This window comes from Coccinella septempunctata, chromosome 1 (genome assembly GCF_907165205.1).
Source record: "Coccinella septempunctata chromosome 1, icCocSept1.1, whole genome shotgun sequence".
NCBI classification, from domain to species: domain Eukaryota; kingdom Metazoa; phylum Arthropoda; class Insecta; order Coleoptera; family Coccinellidae; genus Coccinella; species Coccinella septempunctata.
The window spans coordinates 42,410,242-42,424,291 of record NC_058189.1 but is presented as its reverse complement, the minus strand read 5'-3'; the positions used below and the strand labels follow the sequence as shown (position 1 = coordinate 42,424,291).

At 36.3% G+C, this 14,050-nt stretch overlaps 1 protein-coding gene across 1 annotated transcript in view; it reads left to right on the top strand.

Moving 5' to 3' along the window:
* Positions 1 to 14,050, top strand: part of LOC123306806 — a 634,033-nt gene that overhangs the window by 491,938 nt on the left and 128,045 nt on the right. The window contains exon 7 of the mRNA XM_044888961.1: positions 10,059 to 10,076. Coding sequence (XP_044744896.1) covers positions 10,059 to 10,076 — 18 coding nt within the window. The remainder of the gene's footprint in view (positions 1 to 10,058; positions 10,077 to 14,050) is intronic.

The window sequence follows — 14,050 nt, the reverse complement described above, 5'->3', positions numbered from 1 at the left end:
CGATGTAGTAGGCTGTATAGATCCTTGATTGTTGTTCACGGGCCTTCTCTTGCAGCTGTCGCAGTGTAAAAATTAGGTCCACCGTACCTCGATTTGGTCGGAAGCCGCACTGGGATTCAGGTAAAAGCTTGTCTAAGAGTGGAATCAGACGATTAGCCATAATCTTCGAGAGAATTTTGCCGGCCACGCTAAGCAACGATATGCCCCTGTAATTGTTGCAATTAACCGTATCGCCTTCGTTCTTATAGAGGTTGATAACTAAAGCGTCTCTGAAGTCTTGTGGCACATCTCCTTGTTCCCAGATCTTGCGGAATAGTAATAGGAGACTATTGACAGTGTCTTCATCCAGGGGTTTGAATATCTCCGCTGGAACGCCGTCTAAACCAGGTGACTTATCATTTTGTCTTTTCACTGTATTGTGTGCATACTGAATTTGTAATTTTATAGTGACTCCTGATGAAGGGACAAATATAGTCTCGAAAGGTCGAGTGAAAGGAAAAAGAATTTTCATTTAATCATTGACTACTTTTCCAACACATAATTTCACCGATTATCATTGTTTAGTCACAAGTAGAGTCGTGATATAGAAACTACCGAAGACGGGATATCCCACGATAATGTTTCAGGACCCATATTCTTCACCAATTGTCATCTGTTCGTGAACAAGAAAACAGATGTAAGTCTTTATGGAAAATGTTGTTGTTTCATATGAAAAAACTAAAGCCGAAAATTTTTCTGAGTGTTATCAGATGACCCATTTCTCATCCCCTCATCACCATTCGTCTGATATAGGTCGATTTCATGCTTTTGGCAAAGGCTTTTCCCTTCATTATTTTTGTGTAAATTGGTGTGACGCCCAAACGACAAGACCTTTTTCAAATCTAAGTAGTTTAGTGCAAAATGTTTGAAATAGTTAATTTCCGATCTATAGCTGTTTGGCGATGCTACAACTGCTAAAATCCGGTCAACTTCGATTATTTCTGTAATTTTAATGACGTACAGTCGCAGGAAAGTCAATTGAAATTAAAGGCTTCATTGAAATTTCAATCCTCCAATATTCCTATCTTGATGGTCGTTCCTGCAACTCAGCCTGAGAAGACTTGAGTCCATTGCTCATCAGAATTTAAGTCCTCACGTGCCTGGACCGAGAATGAGGGCTATCGAATGAAATGAAGTAATATTTCGTGTACAAACAATGAACTCCACTTTTTCTGAACAGATTTTGGTTATCTCAACCTCAAGGCTTAATACAAGGCGGAAATAAATTCAATGTACCTAATCCTTTTTCCTAAATTCATAAAAAACAAAAAACAATACGTTTACCCAGCTACACCAACGTTATATGTACTCAAACTTCTCACACTCGATTAGGAAAAGTCAACATCACGTTTTGTGGTCCGAACACGTAGGGGAAACACCCCTTATCTCATTTCCTGGGAGGAGGTGTTACGCTCTGTTTCTGTCGTCTACTTCCATTCTGAAAAGTCTGGGTAATCTGCCGCAGCGTTATTTGTATTTCTGAATTACGATATAAGACCTCCTGAACCATGGAGAGTGGAATGAATGCTTTCTGTATTGCTCTTCTGTTATTATGATCCCCATGTAAATATCAAAAAGTTCAGCTTGAAGTTTTGATTAGTCTTTTTTTCAATGAAATGTTTTCAAGTTCAACATTGCCTTAGCATTCGCAAGTAGTTCATCATTAAGTAAGCTCATACTGATGAATTAATTAAGAAAATAATGTTACCAATAAAAGTAACATGTTCGCATGTTCATATTGGGTACTTCTAAATGGATCATAATTAACCTTTTAATTTTTCATTTTCGAAATAGAATCATACTACATACTACTTACTAATTCTCAAGAAAATTCGTTATATAACAAATGTCCTGACTGCTGACGTCATTTCATACTAAAGGCGGACGGACTCTAAAGTTGGGTTTTCAAAGAAGAAAATATTGGTCAAAATAAAATCCTTCACCAATAAAAAACTTCTGGAATGACGAAGTTGTAACAACTATTGGTAAAACAAGAATCATCATCTCGTGATGAAATACGTATTTTCCTCATTGTTTTGGAACATGAATGATTTTCATGAAATGGTTCATTCAGATATTTTCTACCCATTGGCAGAAAAAGACCTGTCTGAAAAAAAATTAAAAATGTTGAAAAACTTACCATTGAATCTGAATTATAGGTCAATAATTATCCATAAAATTTATCTAGTTATCACTAGACACTTCTTCTTCAAAGTTTTCCGGACAGTCTTACCACACCTGAAAATGGAATTAAATTCGGTAGAAATAAGCACTTTGTCAAGGAAGAGTACCATAACCACTTTCAATTTACATAATCTACACTGTTTTCACCTCATTCCACAAGATATATCAACTTTTTAAATGACCCCATACAATTATTCGGATAGTCACTTATATACTTCATTTTCCTATGGCCATCTTGAATATTTTATAAGGAAAATGATTAATGAAATGAGTTATACGTTATACCTTTGTCAAAAGAAGAATCACCTTCGAAAGCAGCCTGTAAATGGGCAATCCAATAATAATACATTTCTGACGACATGTGTAAATTTTTTATGCCATGTATGTTCATGTTCATGTTTAAACTCTGGGAATGCTCTGAAATAATGATATTCTCATATATACAAGGTGAGTCTTTGACTCGTTCAAATATTTTAACAATACATTCTTGAGGTCAAAAGAAACACTTTTTAGTGAAAGAAACACTTTTTTCCTTTACTATTTTTCCCGAATCGGATCGGTTTAAAAGATACATAAAAAAATGTTATTTTCAGTTCTATCGCGCAAACGGTTATATCGAACGATATTAATTTCGGAATATAGTACGTACCATAAAAATATCGAAAATTATAAGAATCCAACTCTTATTAATGAATATTTGAAAGTTTTGTAAATTAAAAGTATTCTTCATATTTTGTCGTATACTGCGCCGTCTTCGAGTAAAAAATTGAATAAAGTAATCTGTGGATTTTGGAAAATTTGGTATACTTTGGCTGAATAAAACTCTTTTTAAGAGATCCACAAATTTGAAGTGTTACAGATTTAGCTAGTTATTCTGAAGGTTATTATTTTTGTTTTGCCAGGAGTGGCACGGCTCATTATAAAAACTCAAAATGGCCATATCTTTTATCAGGGCCAAATCAGAAAAAAATTGTATAAGAAAATTGTTTTTTTAAGAATCTACTGTAAAATATTTGTACGAATCGAAGACCCACCCTGTATATGACATTCTCATAAATTTTCAAAAGATAAAAAAATCATTTTTCATCGAATTATTACTAGCAATGAATAGTGGATATCTATCATGGAAAGTCTCAAAAACCTTTTCCTTCTGGTAACTGACTAAATCTGCAAAGGCCGCAGGACATTTTGGGTAGGAATCATCTCAAGAGCAGACGTATTTCTGGCATGTTTTTCTACTTCAGTCTTAATATTCGAAATCGCTTATCAATAATTATAATAATAATAATAATAATAATAATAAAGGGCCTTTATTTTGTACTCTATGAATACAATCATGAGGCGAAGTTCAGCCTATAGCTATTCTACTTAACCTCTTACAATAATTTTATCGAAAACAAATACGACAAAAATAAATTCTGATATAATATAACAAAACAAGATGAAAAAAAACATTTTCTACTAAAACTACAACTATACTATACTACAAAAACAATAAACCTAACCATTCTGAGAAAGTAGCAAGTGTCTTCTCAAATGTTTCCTAACACCATTCACAGAGAAACTATCGAATAGGTACTTAAAGCTATTATATACACTGACAGCACAAAACGTAAAGGATTGCTGAAACATGGCTGATCTAAATCGGGGCAACATAAGCCTATTCCTATGTCTTACAGACACATCATGAACATCTCCTCGAAAGATGAGCTTATCACGCAAATATGGAGGGTTTGACGAAGTCAAAATTTTTTTTATTGAAACAGCAAGCTGCAATCTGTACATGCCATCGAGTTTTAACCACTGGAGTTCCTTTATTTTACTAGAGATCCTGGAAAACTTGCGCAAACCGAATATGAATCTACAACATGCATTTTGAACTTTCTGAAGTCGGTATTTAGTTGTGGAGTCCAAGCAAGGATAGAACAATATCAAGCCATAATTCAATATAGACAGCACAAGGGACTCACAAAGGTATTTACGCGAACGAAAACCCAGAATACGCCGATTCCTATATAGATGTCTCAGTGCAAGGTACGACTTCTTTACGAGCAGCGCAACATGCTCAACAAATCTCAGTCTGCAGTCGAAAATGATGCCAAGATTCCTACAGCTGTTAGCAAACGGAATTCGCTCATCACCAACTTTAAGGATAATCTGCTCCGAATTAATTCTAGATCCACTAGAAAAAAGCAATGAGACACACTTCGGGATACTCAACTTGAGATTATTGGCACTGGAGTACTCTACTAATCTGGACAAATCTGCATTGATCTTCGTCACCGCTACATCAACATCAGAGGGATGGAAAGAAAGTCGAATCTGCGCATCATCTGCATAAAAGTATATCATCACATACATAACTACCCTATACATATCGGCTACATAAATTAAAAATAGGTCCCAGGATTGAACCCTGCGGAACACCGGAGGTTACGGGGGAAATATCAGAAAACATATCACCCACACGAACTCTCTGAAATCTGCCAACGAGATAAGATCGAAAGAACCGCAGAGCACCCACACCGAAACCGTAAAAAGATAACTTAGCACACAAGAGCTCGTGGTCGAGAGTGTCAAATGCTTTGGCAAAATCTAATAAGGTCAATATCGTGGATTTTCCCTCATCCAATGCCCTAAATATGTCATCCGCCACATTCAATAACAGTGTTGTAGTACTGAAACCCCTTCTGAAGCCTGATTGACTGGCTGTTATAATATCAGCTTCAGTAATGTACCTATATCTTTGCTCACTAAGAATCTTCTCAAGGATCTTCGACATGCAAGGGAGAATACTAATCGGTCTGAAATCGCTGAGCTGTTCCGGACTCTTCAATTTGGGTAGAGGCCTGATAATTGAACACTTCCAAGCGGTAGGAAAGTAACAAGCTTCGATACAAACATTAATAATATGTGTGAGATAAGGCAATATAATGTCAATCGATAGCTGCAACATTTTCGCCGAAATATTATCACATCCAACAGCATTCGACCCGAGACCAAGAACAACCACTCTAATCTCTTCCTGGGAAGCGAGTTTGAATTCGAAATGAGCGTGAGAATTGAAGGTGTTGGACCCATAATAACTCGCCGTTTCGGGACAAGCGTTTGGTTGACTGAAAACAGAAGCAAAATATTTATTGAACTCGTCCGGGTTTTCGAAACCCTCGGGAATATCTGCGTCGAACCGATTATTGAGTGACCTGAAGGCTTTCCAAAAACGTTTAGACCCTTGAGACGCTGACCGACCCAGAAAAGCAGCTTTCTCTTTCCTCACAGCAGTAGTCGCGATGTTACGAAGCTGCGTATAGTACTTATAATCAGCGATATTCTTAGTACGTTTATACTTAGCTAACGCCCCATCCATTAGATTCATAATTTTTTCACGGTAGGAGTTATCCACGGAGCGAACGGTTTGGTGATCTTAGACTCAATGAAAGGGGCATGTTTGTCAAAAACATGAATTAACTTCTGACTGAAAATGGAAATCTTGGAGTCAACATCATTGACATATAAAATGTCCTGAAAGGAAACCCTAGATAAGTCAGATCTGAAATTCTCAATTGAAAAGCCACGATAATCCCTATATATAGCAAGCTTCGGAATCCTCACGTCTTTCCTGACATCTATCTCACAATAAACACCACGGTGATCAGACATTGAATGATCAATTACCCCAGAGCTCAAAATCAAGTCAGTCCTATTTGTGCAAAAAATATCTAGTAGGGTTCGCGATGAACCTGCAATACGTGTAGGCTCAGATATCAGTTGTTCAAAGCCGTAAGAGCCAATGCAATCAGGAACTGGATTTCCAACCAACTGATCGACATTCACATCACCTGTGAGAACTATGTGATCGTACTGTGGCGAAACAAATGATAAGACGTCATCCAGGTAAATGATGAAGTTTGACAAGCTACAGGCCGATGTGCGATATAAAGACCCAACAAGAATGATTCCACTCTTAACCTTCAGAGCCACCCATATAGCTTCCACTCCATCCGGCACAATAAAATCACTCAAGACAACTTCAGCCGTTATGGACCTTCTTATATAAAAACCAACACCTCCACCAATACGACCGACACGATCCCTCCTGAAAAATCTGAAATCAGGGATGCTCAGACTATCGTCATCAGTATACTCATTCAGCCAGGTTTCAGACAATCCCACAACATCCAAACCCCAATGCAACATAACATCAAACCAGCGATCTACTTTCGGAAACAGAGAATGAACATTGAAATGAGCAATTTTTACGAATTTGCTTGAATTATCCATATTTACACTCAATACTGAATTCTAGATTTCAACCTATTAATTTGACTCAAATAATATGGACATTCAGCACTATTCGCAGTATGACATATATCGTAGTTGGTTTTCAAACCAGAATTACTATATATACAATTTGTACACATCTTATCGGAAGAATCGCAAAATTTCTTTTCATGCGAACCCGAGCAGTTGGGACAAACAACTGTAGAACTCTTGCAATCCTTTCTATAATGACCGAACTTACAGCATTTGAAACATTTAATCAAACTGAAATGCTCCTTCACAAAACATCTTGACCAACCCAAATATAGAAAACCTTTACTAATAATACTTTTGAATAAAATGGGATTTGTCTCTAATACAATGTTGAACTTATCTTTATATTTCATCTTCGTTATTATTTTGACATCATTCAAGGAACAATTCAGGTCATTTACTCGGATCATTTCAGACAGAAAATTACTTTTAGCTAATGAGAATGAATCTACACTATAAACTATCAAACGAGGATTAAGTTTTTTAGGAACCGAAACATTGAAAGAGCCCTTCGTCTCGCTGTTAATTTTCAGTTTCAACTTCTCAAGAGAACCCTCATCACCACAACTTATCAAAAAGCCATCTCTTATTTTTCTAGTTCCCAGCACGTGAACATCATCAGAAATTGGATATACTTTGGTCTTGATAATTGCATTTGCAATAAACAGAATTCCATTAATGAAAAAAACTACCAATCGATTTCCACTCCAAAAATTATAACTTCTTTCCGAACTCTAATCTTATAATGTGGGGTTAACATACCGAATTATCTGATCGAAACTGTCCATCTAGAATAAAAAACCAATGCCGCAGATTACGTTTAACTACGGCCACTCTCAAAGCTGCCCATCAAACTAGGGGAACATTTTCGTCTTGCTCAAAAACTAAGGTGCTAACACATACTCATTAAATCTGTAATGATCCTAAACTCAAGTTATAAAAGTTGGTTGAATGTCTCCGAAACTATTCAGAAGTTCTAACATAACTTGGTCGGAGCACTGAGCGCTTTTTAACGATTACTATAAAAAGCTAGCTCTGTCATAATACTATGTTGAATTTAAAACTTTCCGAGGAAGGTCAATCTTCTTTTAGATATTTCTAGGGTAAACTTCACTACTGTTATTTCAATTCAATCCAGAGGATTACTTTCTATCTGGAAGAATAATAATTGATACCCACTTAAAAAAAAAAGTGGATATCATTTATACCGCGAGATACTGAATTCGCTACCCTCATACATCCCATACTTTATTTGTTGGATTGTGAATTTTTCATAGTTCAATTGGCGTATGGTCAAACTTCTTTTGAATAAGTCAAATGTTCATTTCAAGGTCAAATTCGAAGTCAAAGCAAGGTCAAATTGTTTATTTCAAATGGTAGATCCTGTATTTTTTTTTGGATATTTCGATATTCTTCTTATCTTTCTTACAGCTTCCTTGAGCCTTTCTTGAGTTGTTCGCCATTCTTTCGACAAAATGACGTTGGTGTATGTTGGACAATCTAGGGACGAGTGATGACACTTGATGGTGGTGAACAGTTGACAAATGAACTTAATGAAGAACATGATCTCAAAACAGTTTGGAAGTTGGTGAATGACGAATTGAATAATAAAAATAAAACTGACAATAAAATTACCCTGCGGGTTGATGGTGAACTCATTTCCTGCCCCCAGATGGTTTCGAAGGCTTTTGCCGAATATTTTACGGAAGTGAATGTTGTCTCTGTACTCAAACATTTTGGCGGTTCCTTGTCTGGTTCATGCACCTTACAGACTTCCCTTAATAGTAGTTTCTTCTTCTTTCCCGCTACTGCCGACAAAGATTTCATCCATCATTTGCTGCCTAAAGAATAGTAGTAGCTCAGGTCCCGATATGATATCTGCCAGGACCCCGAAATTCTTGGCTTTTACAATATCTGAGCCTGCTGCTTCTTTACTGAATAAATTAGTGTCTTCTGGTCATTTCCCAACAGTCCTCAAACTGGCAAGGATTATACCGGTTTATAAAAAGGGGGAGAACCAAGACATAACTAACTATCGACCTATATCTATCTTGAGCCAATTATCTAAGGTCTTTGAGAGAGTGATTTATTATCGCATGTACGATAATTTAACGAAGTATTCTGTATTATCCGAACAACAGCACGGCTTCAGACATGGTAGGTCAACCTAGTCGGCCAGTTGTGAGTTTTTCGAATTCATATATAGCAGTCTGGACGGCGGTGGCCGGTATATTTTTTGATTTATTTAGGCATTCGACACACCATAGTAAATTGTTTCATTGATTGGTGCCACAGAAACGCACTAATCCTCAATCTCAAGAAGTCGGTTATAGTCAAGTTTCAGAATCAGGATAATCCGAGCGATGAACCTTTGATTGTTGATCATAAACTCGGAGAATTGAGGGCGACAGACGGGGTGAAATGGAACAGAAAAGCGATGGAAGGTTTCCATACCAAATGCTCAATATTTTGGAGATTCCTCGAATGAAGGTTTGAAGGATTCTTCGGGTTTTGGAATTATACCATCTCCTTTTGAATTTTTGTTATTCAATTTATCATACAGTGCGTTCATAATCTTTCTCTTTTCCATTTTTTTTATTTCAAGGTCACATGAATGTATCGAAATCACAATCTACCTATATCATACAATCTTCACCTTCTTTCAGAACCCAAACTGAATTATTGAATTGATGGCTAATACTTGATGAAAATCCATAATTTAACTAGAAACTGAATTACATTATGATCGTTAGTAATAATGCAAGTATGTCGAAATAATTTTATATTTGTTCTCCAAAACACGTTGCTCAGCAACAGACAGTCATAAGGCATCATTTTCGACTATTGTGTCCAACGTTTCGGCAAGCATTCGCAAGCCTTATTCAGGGAATCCCCTATTTTTAACCAGAGAGAGTTTTGTTTTCAGTTACACTGCACTCCGAATGAATTTGTCAGATTGGTTAGAAACTTATTTCATTTTTGTAGTTCGGATATGCCAAACTGAAGCTTTTATAATATCGAACGAAAAAGGCACAAAATGGAGAAAACTGAAAGCAGCATCTTTCATGGCAATCTCCGAATCTCATTAGTGCACCGTCTATCGAACTCAAAAACGTCTGGGTTCTAATAATAAGAACACATTTGAAAAAGATTCACTGGAAATCAATTTTGAATATCCAACATTCACTGAATCGGATTAGGAAGAAATTAAAATAGAATTTTGGCATATTCGAACTTAAGAATGGATCATATCAATTGTTGATTCGACAAGTGAAACAGTCAAATTTGCAAAAAAAAATGCGAATTGAATCTTCGGTTGAAAACAAGAATATTCCCGAAGAGGGTTGGTGAATACTTGCCGAAGTATAGTATACTAGATTGAGCAAATTATTTCAAGTCAACAACTTAATCCTGATAAACTATTGGGGCATTAACTGAAGGGCATAGCTCAGATTGTCTGCTTTTTTGTATTTTGTTTCTTTTATTATTAATCAGAAATTAAATCGTTCGTTTTGTTTCAGGGACTACTACTACGACAGGTGAGTGGGTTATGTCCTTCTATGGATCTGGAATTCATACTGCGAAATTAGATTGGAAAATATAGATGAGTGATTATCTTCTGATTATTTTTAAACACTGTAAATTCTAACAAAATTAAGACTGCTTTGATTTACTTCGAAAAGGCTTAGGAGTAAAAGCATTCTGAATTTTTTCAATATTTGAAAAATACCGATCAGTCTGAATTGAATTTCTGCAAGTAGTTGTAATACCTATACGGGATTACTAGAAATTAAGAAAGAAATAGCTGAATGAACTTCCAAAATTATGAATAAAATCGCGAATAACTCCAAAACTTGAATTATATCTACTTAATGAGTCAAATTCCATAAGAATTTGGTTTTGGTGAAAATACATTCTGCTTATGAAGTGATGTCTACTGAATTTACGAAGGAGTAAAGAACCGCCACTGGATTACAACATGATCAGCGATATCGAAATGATCGTTCTTTATTGAACTATCGAGTCGGATCTGCAGTTTCCATGCGAATAGGCAATTGAAACATTCGTCACTCTGGAGTTGTTTCATGATAAATGTTAGAATTCAATATTTCATTAAATTACAATCTCCGTTTCAGCAAGCTATAAACAACGAGTAGCATGGGCGCCCGCAGAAATTTTTCTCAGGGGGGCAAAATATCATCTACGATTAGTTTTACTGAAAGAAAAATTTCTCTAACGGTGTCTATCAGAATCTCAGGGGGGGCCGTGGCCCCCCCTGCCCCCCCCCTGCGGGCGCCCATGACGAGTAGATATATAAGAAATTAGCGGCTCGTGAAAGAAACAATAGGGACTTAATAGGCGAATTCATACCGATTAATTTTTAAGTATTGGGTCACCTAGAGTATAGGTACTTTATGATCATTCATTATAAAGAAACGAGAAAAAATACTTCTGTTACTTATGTCATTTGATCCAACTGGTCGAAGCTTGTTGACTGAATTCGGGCAAAATCACACCCGTACTAGAAATTTCACGGAATTGCATTTGACTTTGAGGTGTGATAGAATGACCTTATGGTTAGCATGGCAGTTCTGATAGCTAAGATAATTTCTGTTTTTAACACCATATTTAAATGGGTGATCTGAATTGAAGATTGAAGTATATCTAGTATGCGAAATAACTTAAACAATCATTTCAGGATGAAATTTCACCTCATTCGCTATTTAGCGAAAAATTTTTTCAAGATTAGAAGAGAAATTTTTGAATCGTTTCAGTTCGAATTCAGCTCTTCAATTCATCCAGTATTCAAGCACAAATATAGAGCACCCGCTGGTTTCCTCATGTGCTTCCTGTTCCTGAAACTTTATGCGGGCGAATTCCCTTTTTGCCCCTTTCATGATTCAGAACATTCAATATGAATGAGGTTTGTATTAGCTCCACAAACGCGTGGCAATGAATCCTGGATCCGTATTAGGAGCAAACGAGAAGGGTGCTACTTCGCTATAATATATGAACATAAGCTATAGCTCGCGGATTTAGCTTATATTAAATCAAAATAATATGTGATCCAAAGTTTTCTTGATTTCGAAGATGCACTGTAACTATTAACTTCTAATGCTACCTTATATCATAGAGTTTAACCTCTAATACCATTGCTTATTCAACTCAAGTAATACTCTATGTTATTACATATCATTTTGATTCCGTGTGAGAGAAAAAAAAATTCTCCCACAATCTTGGGACAGTTCCTCATCATGCGTTACAACAATAGAGATGAACTGCAAGCAGCCCTTAATTACAATTCATGGGTCATGATGACTCGAAGTGTTCCAAGCTTTTTGCGTTCTGCATGCAAATACCTTAGACAGTGTATTCTTTCCATTTTATATTCAACGACAAAATTTTCTTTGAGCTCGTTGTCAAGCAGAAGTATATCTGGCTTTATTAGGTGGATCTGCGAATGGTAGGAAGAGCATAATACCAGTATATGCGAGCATTATCATTCTGTTGAGAGATTGCATGAATTGTTGAATTTCTGCAATCTCTGGAATATATATGGCAGCACTAGTTCTTTGTCTTGAGCAGAGTCGACTTTTATTGTTGACCTCGAAGCGTCGACGTTACGTCGAATACGAAGCAAGTGTCGGCAATGACGACAATGTCAACAATGTCGATCGCAAGTTTGAGGTTATGTCTATGAATTGTAGTTCCTTCCGATATTTTTTATCCAATTTTGTCTATCCTGTTGAAGTCGCAAGCTACTTCATTGAAAACTTTTCAAAGGGCTACCGACCGAGGTCTTCCTGCCAGTGCAGTTAACTTTAGTGGATATTGAACACATGAACGAACCTATTTTTTTCAATTTTTCTTTCATATTTTTGTGATATTTCCACTTCCTTCGTTTCAATTTTCTATACATTCACATAAAGCAGAAGTAAATTTGAGTACTTACACTTAACGGACATTGAAGTCGGAACTCAGCAGGGTTAGGGCTCGAGGAAGACGGCACAGAAACTCGGCGTTTCCCCTCTGAGTGCTTCCTGCTCCCCCCTGGTTTTCACACCAGCATGGAATCATACTGACAGTAGAGGTGGAAACTAGCGAGTTAGGAAAAAGGATTGAAGGTTCACTCCTCAGTACTTTGGTTCGTAAAACCTTTGAAACTTCGTCAAAGTTTGGCCTAAAAGTATACAAACGCAATAGTTTGTGTTTCAATCGAAAAGATCAAGTAGGTACCTCAGATTTTTCAGTCCCGTGAATATTCAATTCCGCGCTCACTACCTGGCCACAGTTGTAAATGTAGTTGTAGTTCTTTCGCGCTAGTGGATTGTTCCAAGGGCGTAGGCAGGGGGCGGCGTTTTGGGGATTCAAACCCCAAGCTTAAAATAAGAGGCTCTATTGAGAAAAATGTAGAATACTCATCTTGAAGAAAATTCTCTGAAAATACAGATTTTCCAGAACTGAAATTAAAACTGCATTATTATAAAATCTTATAGAATCATTTGAGAAGTTATAGGAAATCGGATACTGGAACCTAAAAGAAATATTGACCGTAAAAGGTATTTCTATTCAAATGGGGTGCTTAGCAGGCGCATGTATATTTACTAATACTTCTACTTATAAAGAGTACTTCCTATACAATATATAAACGGTGTAGGTAATCTTTATTGAGTTGACTGTGTACAAATAATGACTGCAATTAGTCTGTTTTAAGTTGAATATTACGTTTGAAATATACTCAAACATCTCGGACACCTTTCGACTCCAAAGTTTTGTACCCTACTGATCTAATTTTATCAATACCGACATACTGAGGTATGTATACCAATTAAATATAAAGAATGATTGAAATATGTGTAGGTATACTTATGTGTTTAATTATTGATTGTATATTGGATCTTCGCAACACTATAGTTTGCTTTTAGCTCCAAACGGATCCGACCTCTTCATAGATTTTATCCATTTCTTTTGCATTTCAACATTCATAGGGAGCAATCTGGAACAATAAAAGTCTCTGCGTTTGTATTAAAAAAATACTCGAGTCGATCAATCGAACATCGAATTTTATTACATCAAAGAACTTCTCAAGTTACAAGAATTGTTGAAAATGTTCTCCTCCAACTACAATAGATAAAAAGACTTCAGATATCTCAAGAAGTTTTAAAGAGCAATTTGTCATTTATTTGGGTAATATGTAACGCCCTGTATCTTGGAAATGAAGCATTTCTGGTAAAGGCCTACAAGACCTTTCTGACTGCGAGTAACACGGAGATCAATGTCCTGAATTTGTTCGCATCAATGTCTATCGAACAACCTGTATAGTTTGAAACTACTCCTGCGTATATTTCGCTACAAGACCTCTACATAAAGATGAAACTGAAATTTTCTATCGTTTTGAAAATGTTTTGGTCACACCAAATCGCGTAAATTGGCTTCATTATGAATCTCTTGTGTGAAAATCGTTCATACATATAATTTATCCATAATGTAGGACTTCATCAAAAAAATGGGA